The sequence below is a fragment of the Dermochelys coriacea genome, chromosome 2, assembly GCF_009764565.3.
Source record: "Dermochelys coriacea isolate rDerCor1 chromosome 2, rDerCor1.pri.v4, whole genome shotgun sequence".
Lineage (NCBI taxonomy): Eukaryota > Metazoa > Chordata > Testudines > Dermochelyidae > Dermochelys > Dermochelys coriacea.
Genome location: NC_050069.1, coordinates 230,506,306 through 230,528,724, shown reverse-complemented (window position 1 = coordinate 230,528,724; position 22,419 = coordinate 230,506,306). Strand labels below are relative to the sequence as shown.

Here is a 22,419-nt window from a genome sequence, read left to right as displayed (position 1 = left end):
TTTGTCTCTTATCCCCTAACCTTCACATAGCTCCTTCCCTCAGACCAGACCACTGTGGACACTGCCAGCCTCTGGCTGTCTGAGGCCATTTTTCTTTGAACACAGTTCATGTGCCCATCCCACACTGAAGCCCTGTAAATCACAATCACCATATATATATTCACTCAGAGTAAGTGAGTCTTTAGGTTGCTGGTATTCACCATATATATTCACTCAGAGTAAGTGAGTCTTTAGGTTGCTGGTATCTCCAAATATTTTCCTATTTTACTCCATGATTAGGTTGACATAATGTTACATAATCGGGGAGTTTTCAGCCTACACCAAGGATTGTAAATGACAAATAAAAGACTGTTTAAATAGTAGATGACATAAGTGTTAGCATCTGAGTGTTAGTTTTGCACTAATAACTAGGCCAGTGTTTATACTCCCTGAATAACATTTCACTTCCCTTGTGTTGCTGTTGATTTTCAGGCCGTTACTGTGGCACTGTTGTGCCACAACCTGTCACTTCTTTCAGCAATGCTTTTGTTGTAAATTTTGTATCCAATAATGCCAGAACTGCCAGAGGCTTCCATGCTACCTGTGCTGCATCATTGTCATGTAAGTTGATTTTGCAAGCCCCCGTACTGAAGCTGATAGAAAAGCAATTGGTAACCTAAACAATAGATTTTTTTGAGGAAGCCCTCCCAGATTCCCCTTTCTGTTCTCAGTTCCCTAACAACACCACACTCAAAATCCCATATTGCCTTGATCCTCTTTTTTGGCCAAAGAGGGTGGTACCTAGCTATCTACAGAACCTGACCAGTGTGAACCACAAAGCGCCTTTTCCACCTACAGATGGAGAAAGCTGCTGCCTGAATGTGCTTCCAGCTCCTGCCATCCCAAGGAGAGAGGGATCAAACCTTGGACCAAACTCAAATTTCCCAGTCCTTTCACTCCCTCTGCTAGTTGGGCCCTTTCTTTTTATCTGTAAGTCGTCTGTAGCCAGCTCGGTGCCTTGCTGGATTTGGCATGTTTAAGGATTTGATTCCTGAAGCTGGGATTTCTTTTTGGGGATCTTAAACCAGTGCTCTGTCCACTGATGCCAAGAAGTTAACAAACAGCGAGAAAGGGATATCCATTGTTGTTTCAAGTTTTTTCCCTCCAAGTTAGCCCACTTCTGCCCAAGGTATTTTTTTCATATAGTCTTCAGTCTCTGTTCTGTCTCTCTCATTTCAGCCTGTGGTGGTACCTTCCACATGGACAGAGGAGCCTTCAACAGCCCTAACTATCCTGAATCTTATCCTTTGAATGCTGAATGTATCTGGAACATTGTCAGCTCTCCTGGCAACCGGCTTCAGCTGTCTTTCATGTAAATACATTCCAAGGGTTATTGTTCAGCCTTTTAATGTAGCTGCAGGAAGGAAGCACTGTGTTTAGTAGGAAATGTAATTACTAGCATGTAAAACTGTAGCAGTGTGTCCAAAATAACGTAGAATGAGAACACAGCAGTGGCCACAGGGAGCTTACTGTCATTTTTTCCCTTATTAGTCATCATTTATATTAGCAACATATACAATATTATATAACTTGATGGTGTATTGTCAGAGAGCATCATGGGGTGCTAAAGAGATCAGCTCTCAGCAGGTCATGAACAAAAGGAAATTCAGCATCACTGCATCTTTTGTCTTTATAGACCCTTTTGCAAATGAAAACCTTTTCAATTCCTTTTTGGTTATTGGCAGGTATCTCATACTACTGTATATCTCAATAGTATAAAGTGTCCATATTCTTAATAGGTTGCAATAATTGGTTTCATGTTGAATTAAAGGCCTCAGATTTACTTCTGCTGCTATGTCAAATCACAAAGATGGAAATAAAGCAAGAACAAAGTGAGTCTTGCTAGGAGTATATCTTCCTTCCTGTCAAAGTACTTTCCTTAGAAGATATCAGACCAGAAATGTATGTATGTCACAGAGAACAATCCAGATTACTTTAACAAGATGCAGTTATGCCACTCTTTGCCCATGATATTGATTTCTATGCTTGTCTGTTTCATGGCATTAAACATTGTTTAGTGCCAAGAAACAGAACGCTGATCCTTGACAGAGCAGGTCAGTTAGAAAAGAAAAGCAACACTAGAATTTGTATTTGTAGTTAATTAGTGTACAAGTAACACACACCCAGAAATACACTTATTGTATATACTTATTGTATATGATGTAGTTACCATGGAAACATCGCTTTGCTAGCACACAAAAATGGACATCTGTTATAAATTCTTCCTCTGAGAAATGGGGTGAAAGCACTGTAATCTGAGAAACATTTTTCAAGTTAATTGCTAAAAATAATAACAAATAGCAACTTTGTTAACCAACACAAGTGTATAGTGTGAAGCAGATACACATAGTGCAATACACATACAATTATAACATGTAATCCTCAGTGGATGTAAACCCTGTTCATTAGTTTCATGTAACCAAAAGGCCAAATCAAGAAATGCTAGATTTTTGGGCAGTCTGTAGCAATGAGATATTTATTTTAGTTAGTTGAATACTGGGATTTTATAAAGTTTCTTTGCCAGGAGGTATTCATCTTCTTTATATTGGTCTTACTAAATTGCCTGTCTTGCAAGTTGAGGGTTTGCTCTAAATTAATCCAAAGTGTATCCATATGGGTAGTTGGAACTATTTCATAGTGGGTTTGTACACTGGAAACATATGGATATATTCAGGCCTGAAGGAAGGGGAGGATGTGTGACCTGAATTTGAAAGCAGAGATATTTGTGCATTGGCTATAGAAGGCACCTTCTTGGATCCTTACTGTTATATTCATGACTGGCTTTTGAAAAGGATATTGGGTTGATTCAACATAACTCAGTAAGAAATGCAGTGATATTTTTGCTTCCATCTAGCATCCAGATCAGTTGGTGCAGTAATTAGGGATCCAGGAACAGAGTAATTTAAAAAAACAGACTGAACCTGCTCATCCTTTTTGTACTAATGTAAAATCTCTTTCAAAGGGTTTGGCTCAGTTTTAATCTGAGTTACTAACAATCACGTAAATTTGATTGAACCTCCTCGTCTTTTTTTTTTCCCCTGCTGTGCAGCACAACCCTTGGCTTTATTTGAGGTTGTGATTCCCACAAACCTGGGGACATAAATTGAAACTGAAAGCAAAATTATATGAGCCCAGTAGGCTTAGTCAGGAATCCACCCTGATTCCCCACATCCCTTGCCATAGGCCCCATTCCCACAGCAGGCCCAAGCACTGATTAGGAGAGCTAGCTGTGCTTTCTTGGGAAATGTTCACCTGTTCTCATTCCAGTTTTGCCTGGTATGGGGACAAACACGTTCCACAGCTCTAGTTCTAAAAAGCAACTCCTCACAACTTCCACCAAGATCCTCTGGCTCATGCAACCTCTACTTGACTTCCTCTGTTCTCCTGGCCATTTCCAGTAGGCTGCTGTCACATTCTGAGGAGCAATCCAGACCAGTGAGGGGTTGTGTCACGGCCTGCGCATAACCTTGGGTACCTCACAGTGCTTTACTGTTGTAGATCCCAAACTGGGCTGTTCACAACCATCTTACCATCATTCAGGGCACACCCTGAGTGTCTGTGTGCTAGACAGCCTCGTTCAGCAGCTCTGATCCCCGCAGCCTGTCTGCCGTTCCACAGCTCTGCTTTGCCTTCCCCGAGCCTTGGTTACTACTTTCAGGGTGACCTCAGTCCCAGATTTTCCAAAAAATGTGTTTTCTGCACTGCCCAGCCCTCTCCTGGACTGCTCAGATATTGAGGTTTGTTGCCCCTGTAACAGGTAAATATTCAACAGTTTGTTACTTTAACTGGAGTTACCAGTTTAAATACGGCACTGCATTGGTTTAGATTAAAAAGAAAACAAGTTTATTAACAGAAGCAGAGAGAGGATTTGAAGTGAATGCAGGTATAAGAGATAAAGTTAGAAATGGCTACCAGCAAATAAAAGTAAAAACATGCATCTCACAGTCTAAAACTTAATCTAGCAAGTTTTGGTTCAAGGCTTTGTGTAAGCTGCGCTTTGTCACCCACATTCTTCCTGCAAGATGGTGACCGACCCTTTCCTTGGTCAGGATCTCTCCCATAGGCCAGTGGTGCCTTTGACTTCTTAGATGACAAAGAGAGAACTTGGGGGTTTGTGCCCCTTTCTTTTGTAGTCCAGTGAAACTTTGAAGTGAGAAGGCAACATGGAGTCTGGTAATGAAGGAAGCTCCATGCTCTTCCTTCCCCCACTTGTTTGCTAAAATGTAAATTGTTCTGTTTCCTACCATCTGCTGCCCCTGCTGTTTTGCTGGCACTGTTTACTACTTATATGTAAACTGAGGTAAACACATATTCCTGTTTTTACGATAGGCCTATTTAACAACTTTTGCCTAGGCAGGACTGTCTGGTTTTGAACATGTGTTACTAACATCATACAGGGGGGATTTATAACTTTACATACAATGTTGCTACATCCATTTCACCATGATATTGACCAGCGAGTTATTAGTTTTAAAATTATACCTCACAAGGCACATTTTGTAGAAAGATTATTACAGTAGTGGTAGAGTGTGAATACAGGGGTGCTTTTGGTCACAGCCTCTCATGACCTTGCAGACTGCAATGGATCTTCTGCTAATGAGTCTTCCTCTCCATACAGAGCTGAGCAAGTACTTGGTGACTTGATTCTAAATCTTACATCCTCCAGACCAGTGGGTTTCAACCTTTTTTTCCTTTGAGGACCCCTCAACAATTTCAAATAGAGGTGCAGACCCTTTTGGAAATCTTAGACGTGGTCTGTGGACCCCTAGGGATCCGCAGACCACAGGTTGGAAACCACTTTTCTATGGTAATGACAACCTTTTGTGGACCCCTTAGACACTGTCTGCCAACCCCCAGGGATCTGTGGACCACAGGTTGCAAACCACTGCTCCAGATAATCCCTATCATTGACATACACTGCACACTGATGATGGGAAAGCCTCAGAGTTCAACTGACCTCATGCTCAGCAGACAAAAGACAGAAAGTGATAAAAGTATTCAAAGTTAAATGGATTGCGGAAAACGGAGGGAGTAGGGAGTGAGTTTGGCATATTTAAAGCCATAAAGGTAGAAAAAGTAGAAAAGGTAAGGAGAAGAGGAGATAAGATTTCATAATGTTAGATAAACTTCAAGTAGGTATTTGGCCTTTTGAAATTGCTTCATCCTCAGAGAGTGCATTGGAAATCGGCAGGTAGATGAAGGTGGGCACAAATTGATACACAGTGATGTAAGTATAGTTTTGAGTCTGATATGTTTCACTATTCTATACATCCAATATGACTTTAAATATAACCTCAACATTATACAAAAAAATCTATTATATGTAACATGGGCATGTCAAATACCATGCACTTCTTTTGAGAACCAAAAAAATCTTTAAGAGATGAAACCTTAGCTATGCAAACTAAAGATATATGGGGGTGAGGAAGGAATTTTTCCACTGTGTGCAATGTTGCAAAATTGACTAGATGTATTATGGTTTATGGAAGGTTTTGTTGTTTGGTTGGTTTTGGGGGGCGAAGGGGTTACTTCTTTTTTAGTGTTAATATTGTCCATTGCTGGAGGGAAGGACATCAGATTATAGTTGGATGAATGGTCTGATCTAATATGGCAAATTCTGCAGTGTGTTTCTATAATACATATACAATAATCTTAATGTTTTTGCTTTCTGCAACTCAAACAGAATGTTCCAGCTGGAAAATAGTGAAGACTGCACCAAGGATTATCTGGAGATTCGCAAAGGGAATGACACAGGCGAGATAGTGGGACGATACTGTGGGGACTCCTTACCTTTGAATTACACATCCATCATTGAGCACATCTTGTGGATCAAATTTGTCTCCGATGGCTCAGACAGTGATGTTGGCTTTAGGGCCACTTTTGCTCACTGTAAGTAAATATTATTTGGCTGAAAAATAAATTACCATTTTTCAGAGCACTTCCAATAATAAGGGGGAAATGGTATATTTAAAAATAAAGGATGATATCCTGGCAAAATTCTGACTGACTTTAATGGGGCCAGGATTTCACCCAAAATATTTTAAAATGAATGTACACAAAATGTTATGGAATACTTGGCCTATCTGTAACATGACTGCACAGAGCTCTTGTATGCCTGACAACATTTTACATAAGTATATTTTGGATATCAGAATTAGAAATAAAATTATAGAGAGGCAGTGTTGCCTAGTAGATAGATAGAGCACAGCACTGGGACTCACAATACCTGGGCCCTATTCCTGGCTCTGCCACTGGTCTGCTGGCTGACCCTGGCCAAGTCATCTTTCTTTCATGGCCCTCAGTTTCCCCATCTGTAAAATGGGGATAATGATCTCCTTTGTAAAGTGCTTTGAGATCTACTGATGAAAAGAGCTAATTTATTATTATTATTTATTTATACTATTTTTTTTTAAATGTAGTAGTCAGAATAGAGATTATTATCTAGTCTAGTTTGATTGCATTATCCTTCTGTGGGCAGAAATCTCCTCAGATTATACAAACTGTAAATATGTCCTCTTTTTCATTCACCATTTTCTAAATACAGTTCTCTCTTGATAAAATCGTTCTCAGATTGTCAAAACAATAGTATTGTTCTGTCACGAGCTGGGCACAGGCTACATGCAGAAATAATTTAGGGAAATCCAAGGCATTAGTAGCTCCTGGAGTAAGAACTATCAAACCCCAATATCATAGTCACTATTAAAGCTTGAGAAATGAATGCGTATGTAGTGTTTGTGTTCCCAGTGCTGAGCTTTTCGTATTAGTCAATAGCCATAATAGGAAATTAGCCCTTTATTCTCAACTTTCCATTAGGTTTAGAATATATCATAAAGGGTACAATTGTACAGAAGTGGTCGTTCTCCTGTTTTACTCATGGAATCTCTGATTTGGGGGCTAAACAACATAAACAGTGCCACAGAATTATGACAGAAAAAAAGTAGGTGCTATCACTTCATAGATACAAAGGCCAGAAGGGACCATTCTGATCATCTGGTCTAACCTGCTACATAAGACAAGCCATTGAATTTTACCCAACTCTTCCTGCACTGAGCCCAATAACACCTTGTTGAGCTAGGGCATGTCTTTTAGAAAGACATCCAATCTTGATTTAAAGACCTCTTAAATGTTGAAGTATTTACCACATCCCTTGGTAAACTTTTGAATTTCCAACACACTTTACTTGTTATGCAGAAGGATGTCCCATGCACAGTGTATGTACTCTAAGTCCCTCACTTCCTACCTTTATTACATTTTACAGTACACTGCCACTTTACCTATGCACAGTGCAATTTTTTCTGATTTTGCAGCATTAGTGCTCTTATAATTTGTAATGGTCTGTGGAGGTGCAAAGTGGGATTTCCAAGGGGTCCTAGCCCAGTTAAATTAAAACCATTATGACCAGAACAGCACTTTTCCTCAGTAAAAACTCTTTCCTGCTTACTCCCTCCCAGGAGAAGGTGAGCAGAGAGGGGTAGGGGGTGCACAGACCCTTGGTTGCATCTCCCCTACAGGCTCGCCAGCACAGCTAATGTGTGGGTGTAGGGCAGGGGTTCTCAAACTGGGGATTGGGACCCCTCAGGGGGTTGTGAGGTTATTATGGGGGGGTCCACTCCAAACCCTGCTTTGCCTCCAGCATTTATAATGGTGTTAAATATATAAAAAAGTATTTGTAATTTATAAGGGGGGTCGCACTCAAAGACTTGCTATGTGAAAGGAGTCACCAGTACAAAAGTTTGAGAATCACTGGTGTAGGGAGTGTAGTAATTTTCTATAGGTTATGATCCCTCCAGATCCAGAAAGTCATTGTGACAGAGCTGTGTATTCTGGGGTTGCTTGTGACTCAGGACTGTGCCTTAAGGCTCAGTCTAGCCCTAAATAAATGCAATTATACAGCCTAATAAAGCTTTTTTCAAACCTTGACCCAGTTGCCGAGTTTACTCTTTAAAAATACCGTAAGTTGTTATGAGAAACATTATCATTAGTAGGCTCCCTGTTGTTTTTCAGTATATGGGAATGAAATTGTGGGAAATAGTGGGCAAATTGCTTCCCCACTGTGGCCCAGAAACTACCCTCACAACTCCAATTACCAGTGGAAGATAAGTGTCAATGCTTCTCATGTTATCCACGGTCGGATCCTGGAGATGGACATTGAAGATTATTACAATTGCTATGACAAGTTAAAGGTGAGGTCACTTTGGTAGATTCTTTTTATAAATTGTGATAGAAATAATGAATAAAACAGGCTTAGTGAGGAGTAGGAAGTATTTTCAAAAGTCCAGTTTAGGCCATTTGCTTTCCCCCATTCCTTTGAATAATTACTGGCTCTAGATAGTGTTACACACATGTTTGCTCACTAGTAGGAAATATCAGATATTGCCCAGCTGGGCATTTAAAACATTTTATAGGCTGACAAAAATAAGTTAATAAAGGCACAACCTAAAATTTTCAAATTTAGGAGCTTCACAAATGCTGAGTATTTACAGTTCCAACTGAAGAGAGTAGGAGTTGTATTTATCTACTGTGACATAGTCGGGCCAGATGGCTATAGGAGAGTAATAGAAGGCAGATATATTAGCCCCAGGCTAAGTAGGTCCCTTTTCCCAGAGTAAGGTAACAGAGAAGGTTCCAGAACAATCAGGAACCTTCTGGAGACAATTAAGACAGGCTGATTAGAACACCTGCAGCAAATCAAGAAGCTGCTAGAATCAATTAAGGCAGGCTAATCAGGGCACCTGGGTTTTAAAAAGGAGCTCACTTCAGTTTGTGGTGTGCATGTGAGGAGCTGGGAGTAAGAGACACTAGGAGCTGAGAGTGAGAACGTGGACTGTTGGAGGACTGAGGTGTACAAGCATTATCAGCCACTGGAGGAAGGTCCTGTGTTGAGGATAAAGAACGTGTTGGGAGGAGGCTATGGGGAAGTAGCCCAGGGAGTTGTAGCTGTTGCACAGCTGTTCTAGGAGGCACTCTAGATAGCTGCATTCCACAGGGCCCTAGGCTGGAACCCGGAGTAGAGGGCAGGCCTGGGTTCCCCCCCGAATCGTCCCAACTCCTGGTCAGACACAGGAGTCGTTGACCTGGACTGTGGGTTCAGAAAAACGGCCAAGCTGAGGGCTGCCGTGAAACTCCAAGGTGAGCAAATCTGCCAATAAGCGCAAGACCCACCAAGGTAGAGCAGGAACTTAGTCACACTACTCAACACCTCCGAAAATCTAGACACCTTTATGTAAATGCCTAAATGTGGATTTAAATACCTAACTTTCTGAATTTAAGGCACTAATCCTGGAAACATGTACACATGTATTTATTTTTACGTGTGTGTAAGTGTTTGTAATAGCCTCGCCTCAGTTTGAAAAAAATGTTGGCCACAGTCAATGGGAAGGGTCATATGATAGGGCTAGATTGTGCCTTTTGGCACAGCCTTGAACAAGCTCCTGCTTCTTCTTTGCTCTGGAGGATTAATAATTTATTGCTGGTCTACACCCGTAGCAAGTTACGACATCACCCGCTAACTGCTCAGCTGAATTGGCCAGTTGGTACTCCACCTTTCTCCTCTGCATGGTTTTGTGGTCCAAGTCACAATCTGGACTTTAGCCTTTTTTCAGGCTATCAGGGCCAAATGCGACCCTGGTGTGATTCCAATGAGGTATACATTTAGCTTTCATATTTAAAACCATTATGAAACACAGTGCAAACTAAAGCCTAGTAACAACAGTAACATACTAGCATGCATCCTGTTTATCATTTCTCTGCTTTGATTCTCTTTCTCAACTTACATTAGTATGACTCTTTTTTAGAATTTGTTTTTCTACCTACGATTGTTGATCCTATGATTGGCCTTTGATTTAATCCCCTTTTATATCCAGACATTTACAAGCAGTTTACTAACACATATATTTACTTCTCTTCCTTCAATCTTGTCTCATATTTTAACAACCTGGATTTTTTTTTCCTTTCTGTCCATTGAGCCTAACAAGTTCCTCATGCTCAAATCACTGAGATAGATGTTCAGAAGGTATAAATCAGCATAACTCCATTGGCTTCAAGCTATGATGATTTACACCAGCTGAGGAGCTGATCCATACTTTAATATTTTGAATCTTCTTTTCAGTTTTCTCTGTCTTGTGTTTACTTTGGAGTTACGTAGTTGGTTCTGACTACTAGTAACACAGAAGCATCTTGAACACATTTTTGGCTTACAAAGTGCTACTTAAAATATTTATGTGGATCTATAGAAATTTCCTGAAGAATGCATTTTATTATTTCTTCCTCAGCAAAGAACAACAATACACCAGTGGCATTTTTCAGATGAAAAGCCAGCTAATGTGTTGGAAGAACTGTCTATAGGGGGCAATGAGTTCAGTTTGATGGCTTCAGTACTGATCCTTCTGGTGTGGAAGTACCATATGTAGGGATGAAACGGACGGGCTGTTTTCAGTATTTTTTATTATCTAGAATGGAATTAGGGGGCTTCAGTCCCATCTCATTTATTTGGAGATGGGAAGATCCTCCTCAGGAGTCCAGTTTACAATGGTGCAGCACAAAGAACTTTGCAGTGACATTGCCTACACTTCACTGGTTTCATTTTCACTACTGTCAGCCTTAACTGGCCCCAAACACTTAAAATTAAAACCATAATAACAGTAACAGTGGTTTGCCATTACTTTGCTGGACATGGTAGGGACAGAAAAATACCATTGCTGCTCAGCTCTCTCTTTCTCCTTATAGATCTATGATGGGCCCAGCACTCATTTCCGTCTTATCACCACATACTGTGGTATTGTCCCTTCATCGTTCATCTCCTCCGGCAGTTCTATAACAGTCCAGTTCCAGTCTGATTCTTCTGTGAATGGAAAGGGTTTCCTTTTGGACTGGTATGCAATGGAAGCTTCTCCAGCCACTATGTACACCATTGCTAGAGGTTTGTCTCTGAAAATGATACTGTTAGTTTGTAAAGAGTGATAACATTGGCGAGGCACTAAATCCTGTTCCCATTAAAGGGTGCCTGGTGTAATGTGGGGGAGACCTGTGTTGCCATTGTTACTGATCATTATTATTTTTGTTGATTTCTATTGTTGTACCTCTCTCAAATGCAGTGTTTTACTTTTTTTTAAAAGTGGAGCTCCGTCTTTGTTGGAGGGGTTAAGGATTCTCAAGCCCTTTCTGCATTTGAGGAGGGACAAATATTTCACATGCCTACATGGAAAAGTATCCTCTGTCAAATAACATTCTTGGAGAATTTGTCACTTGCATAAGGAAGATGATTAACAAGCTCATGTGATGCTGTTTAGTAGCACTGAGATTCAACCCTGCACAGACCTTCAGGGGCATACAGGACATGCTTGATCCAAAATATCCTATAAGCAAAGGAAAAGAAGTTCAATTAAATATATATATCTCTTGTGTGAGATATATACCCATTGTAAGAAATAAGAACATGAATCTATTTATTGTAGCTGAGCAAGTGAAACGGGACAAAGTTAAGATTGACTTGGGCGCTGGATACGGTTCCTATTTTCAAACCAACACCTGAGAGTGCTTGCGGAAGTATTTTAACATAGTATTGACATATAGCACCATTGTAGTTTTCATACTTTGTTCAGCGAGGGACTGTCAAATTAGATGATAAAAAAGAAACGCTTTTAATTTTATAAAAGAAGATTTTTAATGTTTATTTCTTTTTGCACGGCAGGTGTATGTGGTGGTGTTGCCATGACAAGAGAAACCCCGTCATTCCTCTTCTCACCAGATTGGCCCAGGAACTACAGAAATTTTGCTGACTGTACCTGGATTATCAGAGCTCCAGAATCCACTGTGGAGTTCAACATCCTGACCTTAGATATAGAATCTCATAGTTCATGCAACTACGACAAACTTGTCATCAGAGATGGTGAGAAATCTTGGTACCGTCTGATAGTGTGAAACACACAGAGAGCCCCAGTTTAAAAAAAAATCCTTGTCTACTGTGTGTGTACTTAAAATAAATAAATACATCCAAAAGATCAAATTTTGCTTCAGTTTATCAGTCACAGGAATCTGTTCCAAAATGAATATTCTTCTGTGCTGAAGCTATGTACAGGCTAATATCAAGCCAAGCAACACAAGATTGTGATGGTCCAGAAAAATGTGTGAACAACTTTGACTGAAATACTGTTAGAAAATTAAGACTTCTGGTATTTTTAATACTGATATTTCCTCTTTTAACCTTAGGAGACAATAGCCTTGCCCCAGTGCTGGCCACCATATGTGGTCGAGACCCACCTGGGCCAATAAGATCTACTGGAGAGGCCTTGTTCATTCAGTTCACTACAGATGCAAGTGTCACTGGTGCTGGGTTTAATGCTTCTTATCACAAACGTAAGTTGTGGGGTTTTTTTTTCAAATTTATCTTGCATCTGCCTTGCCGCTGAAAGCTGAATAAGGAAGGGAAGTAGTTATAGCCTACATTTTTAGCATAGCTGCCTGCCACAACTGTCAGCAATCTATCCAAGTAATTGCATGAAGCATCTGTTCACATATTCCAAAAACACATGTTCTTAAGGTAAACTTTGTCCCTTGTCCAGAGTTCTACTGTTACGAAGCACTCCTCAGATCTGAAAATCAATCTTGTCCTGAAATACTAATATTGTAGCCTGGTACAAGTGTATGAAGAAATATTACAACAGTTAAGAGTTGTGGTTAAGAATTGCAAAATATACTCAGAAAATGTGAAGGCTGGTGCTAGCTAAAAACAAACTTCAATTGTTGAGAGATGGGGAAGTGGAGAATGAAAGGGAAGGGAACTGCCAACTTGGAGATGCAAATAAATGAATCCAAGCACACACACACAAAATAGATAGAGGGCCAGATCCTTGGACCCTTGTAAGGCCCCACAAGGACAAAGATGCCTCATGGCAGCAGTTGAGGATTCTCCTTTCATATGGGAATCCTCTGCTGCAGCCAGATGCTTGTGAGCAGTTCTGACTGCCCCACTTCCCAAACACTCAGATGGTGTAGCGTACAGGGAGGAGGCATGTCAGGGTCTTGAGTGGGCAGCCTTGAGGTTGCTCCAACTTACAACCTGTGCTGGGGGGCCAGTTTAGCGTAAAGCAGGCCCCAGGATTGGTGGTGAGAGGAACGCATGAGGAAAGGTGCCATAGACACTTATGCCTCCCTTCCCAACATGCATCGAGCACAGTGCATTACTCATTTTTCTGCCATACTAAAAAGCCAGGTTTATTTGTTGTGTGTTACCATACAACCTGGAAAGTCTACTAGCAGACTTTTGCGTGTGGCCTGAAAGTGGGCAGATTATTCAGGATGTTCGCTAATGCACATCCCACACAGCTGTTCAGCATTTGGCTTAACAATCACATTGATTTTGAAGACTTTTTTTTAATAATTTGAATAATTTAAGATGACTTTTTCTTCCTTATCTCATTTCCCTTCATTCAGGTTGCGGTGGCTATTTGCATGCAGACATGGGAGTGATCACATCCCCCAACTATCCTCAGGCCTATGCTCCTAATCTCAATTGTTCCTGGCATGTATTGGTTACCAGTGGGTTTGTTGTTGTTGTCCATTTTGAACAACCCTTCGAAGTTCAGAGCGAGGATGCTTCTTGCAGCCAGGGGGACTATGTGGAGGTGAGCTGATCAGCTGTAGATGTTGTCACTTGGTTTCCAGAAACAGGATATACTGGCCCATGACTAGGACTCCTGTATGTTATGGTATTATTAATAACAGGAAAGTGGGGGGGAAAACGTCGTTTAGAATTGTCTTGCTATCTTTCAAAGCTTTATTTAGAGATGCTGCTTTACTGGTACAGTAAATTAAAGGGAGAAATGCTTTTTTCAAGATTGTTGTTTGGGTTTGTTCTTATATCTGCTAGAGATTCCTTAAGGTTTATAGCTGTATGCTTGAACAACCGTAACAATTTCCTTCTAGCTTAAAAATGGACTGGATCACTCTGCCCCGCCTTTGGGGACCATTGGAAGGAATGGTCGGTTTTGTGGTAGCAGCTCTTTTTCTACGATGTACACTACAGACAATCAGCTGTTTGTCCACTTCATTTCTGACAGCAGTCATGTGGGCCAAGGGTTCAAACTGAAGTATGAGGCTAGGAGTCTGGGTGAGTGTCAAAATCCAACACAAGTTCTGAAAATTAGTAGAAAAAAAAACTTAGAATTTGTTCTTTCAGAAGCATGGTTCTTATAATACGTGGCTTAACGTGAAGAGACAAGGTGGGTGACGTAATATCTTTTATTGGACCAACTTCTGTTGGTGAGAGAGACAAGCTTTCGAGTCACACACAGCTCCTCTTCAGGTCTGGGGAAGGTGCTTTCAGTGTCACAGCAAATGCAAAGTGAAACAGATTGTTTAGCATAAGTAGTTAGCACATAGTGTAAGAGAGCATTTAAGGCAGAGTGGCCCACTAAAACCTCTGCAGTGATAGGACAAGAAGAGGGGGTTATTGAATTCCAATTGCTGTAATAAGCCATAAATCCAGTGTCTCTGTTCAGTCCATGATTTTTAATATCTAGCCAAGCAATGAATTTAAGCTCCTTATGTTATACAATCTGTTCAACTTTGCATTTTGCTGTGACATTGGGAGCACCTTTCCCAGAACTGAAGAAGAGTTCTGTATGGCTCAAAATCTAGTCTTCTCACCAACAGAAGTTGGTTCAATAAAAGATATTACTTCACCCACCTCGTCTTTCTAATATCTTGGGACCAACATCTGCACTTAGCATGGAGAGACTGTCATCTAGTAAAAAACAAATGTTGGCAAAAATGCCTTCTGTGTAAATTATTTGAAATGCCCACTGCATAAGTGTTCCACATATTTGTAAGGGACCAGGATGTAGGCTGTCTGGCCTAGCAATCACAGCTGGGCTGGAGTACACATGTCAAGGACAGTAGTCAGTGAGCAGGGGTTGGAGGAATCGCTAGAACTGGATTCAATAACCAAGAGTCAGTGTCAAAGTCAGGCTGGGGTTGGAGACCAGAGATCAGAGGTAGAACCAGGCTAGAGTCAGGAAGCAAGAGTCAGGGTCAGAGTCAGGCTGGGATCAGAGTCCTGAGATCAGGAGACAAGGTGAGGTCTGGAGTCACAACAGGCCCAAAGTCTTCGTTGTTGCCCAGACAACTTCTTGGGGCACCTTCCAGGGTTAAATAGGGTGATGGCCAATCAGAGGGCCATAGTTAGGGTTATCACCTACCCAGTATTTGATCGACCTGGCCAGTTATTTTATGTATTTGCCAGTTGCCAGAAAAATAATTTAATCTGCCAGTTTTTTTACCTGGGTCTAAAGATTTGCATTGTTATCACAATGCACTGGGATATCTAATGTTAAAAGTTTGTGTGTCCAGCTAAAGATGCTGCAGTGTTACCACTTTCGCAGTTTAAGTATGAAAATGATGTTGTCAATTTTCATAGAATCATAGAATATCAGGGTTGGAACGGACCTCGGGAGGTAATCTAGTCCAACCCCCTGCTCAAATTTTATCCATATATGCTATCTGTCTAGATCAGTGGTTCCCAAACTTGTTCCGCCGCTTGTGCAGGGAAAGTCCCTGGTGGGCCGGGCCGGTTTGTTTACCCACCGCGTCCGCAGGTTCGGCCGATCGCGGCTCCCAGTGGCCGCGGTTCACTGCTCCAGGCCAATGGGAGCTGCTGGAAGTGGCGCCCGGCCCATACTGTTTCCAGCAGCTCCCATTGGCCTGGAGCAGTGAACTGCGGCCACTGGGAGCCGCGATCGGCCGAACCTGCGGACGCTGCTGGTAAACAAACCGGCCCGGCCCACCAGGGGCTCTCCCTGCACAAACGGCAGAACAAGTTTGGGAACCACTGATCTAGATAAGTGGCTGTTGAAGTGGGGGAGGGGAGAGTTGCAGAGTTGCCTTGTGGTTGGGGTTGCAGTGACCTTGCCTTGTGGGATGGTGGGTGCTGGGTTTTTTTGCATTTCAAAGGTGGTAACCCTAGCTGCAGAGTACTGTCACTCTGGCTCCTTTAGCCCCTATTCTCCACAGTGCTCCTTGACTATAGCTCTGCACGACCTCCTGGTTGCACTGTGGGAACATCAGCTGTCCCAGGCTCAGTAGACCTGGGTTCTAATCCTGACATTTTGTTAATAGAACACTTTTAATTTGTAATATCTCTAGTTTCCCTGGCGGTTGGGTTCAAGCTATCTCTCACCTGCATCTGGGAAATGGGGGAAGTTGGACAGGTTAGCGGGAGACTTCAACAGTTAACACAGGGAAGGAAGGTCAATTAGAATCTTGTTTCTGCCTCCTACACACTGCAAACAGTGAGTTACAGCAGGAATGAGTGTGACCCAATGCATTGGCAGAAATGATAACATTCCATAAAAGTTTCCTCTTCAGCTGAGAAAATAACATCCCCTGAAGGAACTGGCATTTTTGAAAGAATGAAGAGGTGGCAGGCCACATCCTCAGCTAGTATAAATCAGGGGCCTGGCATCTTCAGCTGTTCCCAAAGTATTTCAGGCAAACACATGTCTCTTAGGACATTTGGAGCCCTCATTTAAATGATGCTGATTAAACACAGCTAAGGTAACCTACTAGCGTGCTCACTCGCTCTCAAGTTTGTAACTCCTCGTTTTCTTTCTACTCGTTCCATTGGAAATGCTACATGTAGTAGGAGCTATGCATATACATATATATTTCTAGCGCTTCACTTTAGAGACCTGGATTGAATCACTGTATTCATTAGCATTACTAAAATGTATTTTAATCATCAAGTCGTTAGCTCCGAAATAAAAGTATCTTAGTGTGGCAAAGAACCTGAACAAATTCTTGAGTTTGCTTTGAATATCATTTTTCACTGGATTTCATATTGTCTTGAGTTTTATATTTCAATTGTTTTGGAAAGTGAAAGTGAGGATGCTTCACAAAAAGCATCGAATGATCCAATCCTTAACTTAAGTTTTCCAGATGTTAGGAATTCTTCAGAAATAAAGCATATAAGGTTTTCTCTTCATGCTTATCTGAGTCTAGGGTCACTGAGGGAGTAGAGTGTCAGTCAGTGCTGTTGTCAGGGGACTGTTGTATTAATTTTCATGGAATAAATGGGCTTGGTTAACAAGCAGGCCAGAAAATCTAGGTTTAACTGTGCTAGAATATTTTTCAACAGCAAAAATGACAGTATGTTTGTTTGCATGGTGAATATAATCCATTGAAAAGAACCTGTGACTAAGCATATGGATGACTGACTTGTTTTGTATGCAGGGTTGCTGTAGCCATGTTGGTCCCAGGATATTAGAGAGACAAGATGGGTGTGATGATACCTTTTATTGGACCAACTTCTATTGGTGAAAGAGACACAAATTTTTGAGCTACCCAGAGCTCTTCTTCTTCAGCGCAGACCTGAAGAAGAGCTCTGTGTAGCTTGAAAGCTTGTCTCTCTCACCAGCAGAAGTTGGTCCTTGTTTGTTTTGAACATCTCACACAATTTCTTTAACCTGTTGTTCTTAAATTTCTCTTTATCAGCCTGTGGAGGGAATATCTATATCAGTGATTCCAATCCCAGTGGATATGCATCTTCTCCCAACTATCCTAACAACTATCCACAGCATGCTGACTGTGTCTGGACCATAACAGCTCCGAATGGAGGGGCAGTGGAGCTGCAGTTTGAAGACCAGTTTTACATTGAACCTTCACCCAAGTATATAGCTACATTTATTTTGCATATATTTTCTGAGGCACTCCATTTTAATTTGTATTTCTCTATTACCATATCAGTATGTTCCCTAATTCCCCAATAGAATTTACTCCAAAATTTACAATTAGGATGTTCTGAAGACTTTTGAGAGAGGTGCCTGGACCGTCTACATTGCCAGTGTACATCCCTGGCCTTTTTAAGATTTGACAGAAATCAAAAATAAGATAAACAGCAAAAAAGTAATAGGGATGGAGAAAGCTCAAATGGCAGGAGGATCTCTTCTCTAAATTCTATGCCCTGTGCTTCCTTCCTATTCAGATTGGTGGCCAATGGGCATAGACTGATTGGCCATGGCCATAAAATGCCCACATTCCCCGCTTCCACAGCACACTTGGGGGTTTGCACCACTATATCCACTCATTTGGTCTGTGCTCTCTGCATGCCATGCAGGCAGAAGACATATAGGGCCAGATCCTCATTTACTAATCAGTTGAAGTCCACGGACTTCAGTGGAGTTACACCAGTTGACACCGTAACAGTTCCAGGCAATTTAACCTGTATTTTCCCTCCAACAAGGTTCATTCTCAGGCTTCCAACTCCCCAGCCATCACCTCTCTTGGGCAGAGACACGTGTATCCCTCCCTCCTCAGTGGGGTATTTCCAGGCTGCAAAATTCCATGCCTACACCATGAATTCCCCAACCAGGCAGACTGTCTTAGCAGGCTTGCTTTGCCTTCCTTCCTCAGAGGCTATAAACAGCATAATTGTCCACAGTTATCACACAGCTCTTTCTAAGCAAGCAGATTTATTCTTAAGCATCACAGAAAAAAACATTAAAAACAATAAAAGAACTTACACTGATGCTAATTAGCTCACCAGAGATCAATCCTGACTCCAGCAAGGCTCTGGTTGGCGAACAGTCCTTCAAACCCCATCAAGGGGTTTCCCTGTGTTACAGGTTCATAGGCACTTGGGCTCAGAACCAGCACACCATGAATATATGATCTTCTTAATACGGTTTGGATTTTGATCCTTAGAGACTGTGAATAGGCAATCAGTCAGACAGTGGGTTTCTCCTCAAGGAATAGCTTCAAAAGATTGGGTCCAGAGGTGGGGAATTTGGATTCCCTTCACTTAGGTATTTCCTAGGAAACCCACTTCATTTTAAAAGCTCATTTTGTTTCAAATAGTACTTTGAAGCTCATTGGACTTCGCAGCCTGGGTTTATATCAGTCAGGTCTCCTCCCTAGAGATGTGACATACAAGCCCACAAAAAATGCATTTTAAATACAGTGAACTCCTAAAATACTTCAATTTAATTCAGTCAGGCTTAACTTAATTCAGTAGGGTTTGTCCAGGATATTGCAGGAATCTGCCATATCTGTCACATAACACCAGCCCATAATAGTGCCAGGTTCAGAAAAGTTGGTACAGGTAGGTGGACTCCACAAATGCCTCTACCCACCTATGCCCCCCTTCCAGGATAGCTGTGTGAGGCTGCTAGGTGATTATATAGCACCCCATAAGTGAAGCTGTCTTGTATTTTGAAGAAATTGTTGGCTACCCACATAATGGGGTGCACACTTATTTGGATTGATGAACCCCTATAGATAGCTTTGATCAGTCCCACTGCCATTATTTATTTCAGTAGTCACTGAAGATGTTTAATAGGGAATGTGTTTTTAAATAATCATTTAAAGGTTAAATATTTTTTAAATATTATTTAAAGCCTTTTTATTACTGTTAATAGCCATGTCACAGAATTCACATCAGCGACTATCAGAGCTTTGTGTGGTATTGTGACCAAGTTAGTATTTCTGGGAATATAAATGATTCAAGCCCTATCATTGTCTGTGGAATTGTCTGGCTCTATCACTGTGCCTTTTTCCTAGTCACACTGCATCTGGACATATCTAAAATGTCATTGCTCGACAGTTTCAGGTACTTGCTGAAATGTCACAAATGGATTGTTGCTGCAAATTAAATAGAAAAGTTCCTCCTATTTTAGTTGTGCCTTCAGTTACCTTGAATTACGTGATGGAGCTGACTCCAGTGCACCAGTGCTTGCCAAGCTGTGTGGAAGTTCTTTGCCAGGCATTCAAAGGTCTTCAGGAGCTGTCATGTATATGAGGTTTAGATCCGACAACCGTGCCACACATATTGGATTCAATGCCAAGTACTCAAGAGGTAATGCTAGCAGTTATTCAGTTTATTGCATTTTCCCTGATCTGAGGCTATAAAAGGAGCAGAAAAGATTTAGGACCCAGGTCCTGTAGTTTTAAATTCAATAAGGATTGGGCTCTAAATTATTCAAAATAGATTGATTGACCGAAGCTTTTGTCTCTTTGCATTATTCTATACCATAGATTCATGTAATCCGAATCGTCATATCAGTTAATGCTAGTATATTATTTCCCTAGCGATAGGTAGGAATCATAGCAAAATATGAAAGTCCTTGTAGAATTGCTGCAGTGGAAACGGGGATTGGGCAGTTTGATAAGCCTAACAGTCAAACTGCAGTAATCTAAGGGACAACACCAAAAGGGCCAGAAGCAGCAAGCAGTAAGGGCTGTAGCACCCATGATATAAACAGTGATGTATGATAAATTACATGCCAGGTGCACCTTGGTCAGAAAATGGCTGCAAATGAGGTTAGATGTGTAAAGTCAGGTAATCTGATTCGGTATTCAGCGTTCAGATAGTTCTGAGTGTAATTTGTATGACAAGGGGGTTGAATCAGTATGTATTGCAAGAAGAGCAGCTAACAGCAGGTAATTGTGAGGTAAAGTAGGGGTGCCCTGATGCCAGTGTCATAACTGATTACATTAAAGGTGCCGGGAGGCAAACAAAGAAGTAGCAAAAGCAACAGAGCGCTGCTAATCTCAGCATGGGGTTGAGTGGTGTAATGGGGATGGGATGGGGAGTCAATATTTGTGAGCCAGAAAATGAAATAATTCATTAAGAAAGCATTTTTTATTTTCTAGCTACTAAGCCAGAGTTAGTAACAAGCAACAGAGAGTTAATAGTAAAATAAAGCCCTTGGGTCAGATTCAACAGCAACGTAAAATGATGTCCATTTTCAATGATGCCACTAACCTGCAGAGAAAAGTGTTTGCTTATTATATTGGTCTCATCTGGGAGCATTCAAAACTAGGACTGGGGGCTGTTTCTTCTCCATATTTCTTGGTAGCAAAGAACTGGAATTTATTGTAAGCAAGATTTTATTGATAATGTTTTGATCTCAAATATAAAAAACAAATTTTATATATATATATATATATATATATATATATATATATATATATATATATATATATATATATATATATAGGGGAGTGGAGATTGGGCCCAATGTATGAAAATATTGACAGCACATACTAAGAGAGAATTTGTATCTGGTCAAAAAGAATCCCTATGGAATCCCAGTGGAATATATTGGTTTTTCCAGTGCATCCTGTATGTCTGCCAATTAGATAACAGACTTTTTGAGGCAGTTGCTATATTTCTCTGTCCTTTGCAGTGGTGATAATGCTGATGGCTCTTAACAAATGATTTATTCCAACATGATTAACAGGTAGTTATCAATCATGTTTTGTTAAGAGCCATCAGTATTATCACCACTGCACAGGACATAAAGAGAAATATAGCAACTGCCTCAAAAAATCTGTTATCTAATTGGCAGACTGTAGCAAGCCACGGACTCACCGGTGTGGCACCTCCTGCTGGTTGTCTGGGAATTAGCTCTTTTCCAGCCTCAGAGCACCCTCTGCTGGCCAGTGCCTTGCCTGCCTCAGGCCCCCCATGTCCTTCCCAGACCCCAGTGCCCTTTGCCTCAGGGTGCTGCCCCACTGCAGTGCCCCCATGCTCTGGATCTCCCCTCCCAGGGGAACCCCCAACCCTCTAAGCCCACCTTGCCTCAGTGGCTACTGCCAGTCATCATCCAGCCCCTTTTCCCTGGGGCAGACTGCAGTCTATAATGGCCACTCATCATTGGCAAGGGGGTAGGACCTGCTGCCCTTGCCTATCCCCAGGCTGCCCCAGTACCTTTTGTAGGCCTTCAACAAGACCTGCAGCCTGGGGGTTTACCAGGCTGGAGCTCCCCAGCTCTCTTTGCACTTCCCCAGCACTGCTCCTCTTCAGTACCTTGCTCCCAGGCAGCTAGCCCTTCCCACTCCAGGGCTAGAGTGAGACTCCTTTAGCTTCTGGCCCTCCAGCCCTCTTATCAGGGCCAGCTGGGCCCTGACTGAGCTGGCCACACCTGTGGTCAGCTATTCCCTCAGCTACTCTCACTCCTTTTCCCAGCTGCAGTCTTCTCCAGAGCTGCTTTTAACCCCTATTCTGCCAGAGTGTGGAAGCCGCCCCACTACACAGACATAGAGGATGCACTGGAAAAAACAATATATTCCACTGGTAATAATTTATTATATGTTCTTAACATTATTATTATGATCTCATATTTTGTGGTTATAACAGAAGAAGTGAAATTTCAAGAGACACGAGTGAAAAGAGGGTGGTGGCTCTGTGAAATGGGAAGTCGGGCCATGCATAGCAGCAGCACAGAGAAAAGCATGGAAATGAGAATCAAAAACAGTAGGAAACAAACATGAAGCATGTAATTCTGCTTTTATGCTGCAACACAGAAGACAAAACCAACAAATAGACTATGAATATTAATACCTAGTTAAATCTAGAGAGGAATCTGACTCATGGCTCCAAGTCCA

At 41.5% G+C, this 22,419-nt stretch overlaps 1 protein-coding gene across 1 annotated transcript in view; it reads left to right on the top strand.

Moving 5' to 3' along the window:
• The window catches only part of CUBN (cubilin), a 205,747-nt gene that overhangs the window by 123,929 nt on the left and 59,399 nt on the right, over positions 1-22,419 (top strand). Inside the window, exons 35-45 of the mRNA XM_043509392.1 lie at positions 472-600; positions 1,219-1,351; positions 5,723-5,928; positions 8,044-8,222; positions 10,765-10,957; positions 11,729-11,926; positions 12,247-12,393; positions 13,471-13,661; positions 13,963-14,146; positions 17,527-17,701; positions 19,707-19,885. Of these exons, the coding sequence (XP_043365327.1) occupies positions 472-600; positions 1,219-1,351; positions 5,723-5,928; positions 8,044-8,222; positions 10,765-10,957; positions 11,729-11,926; positions 12,247-12,393; positions 13,471-13,661; positions 13,963-14,146; positions 17,527-17,701; positions 19,707-19,885 (1,914 nt within the window). The remainder of the gene's footprint in view (positions 1-471; positions 601-1,218; positions 1,352-5,722; positions 5,929-8,043; positions 8,223-10,764; positions 10,958-11,728; positions 11,927-12,246; positions 12,394-13,470; positions 13,662-13,962; positions 14,147-17,526; positions 17,702-19,706; positions 19,886-22,419) is intronic.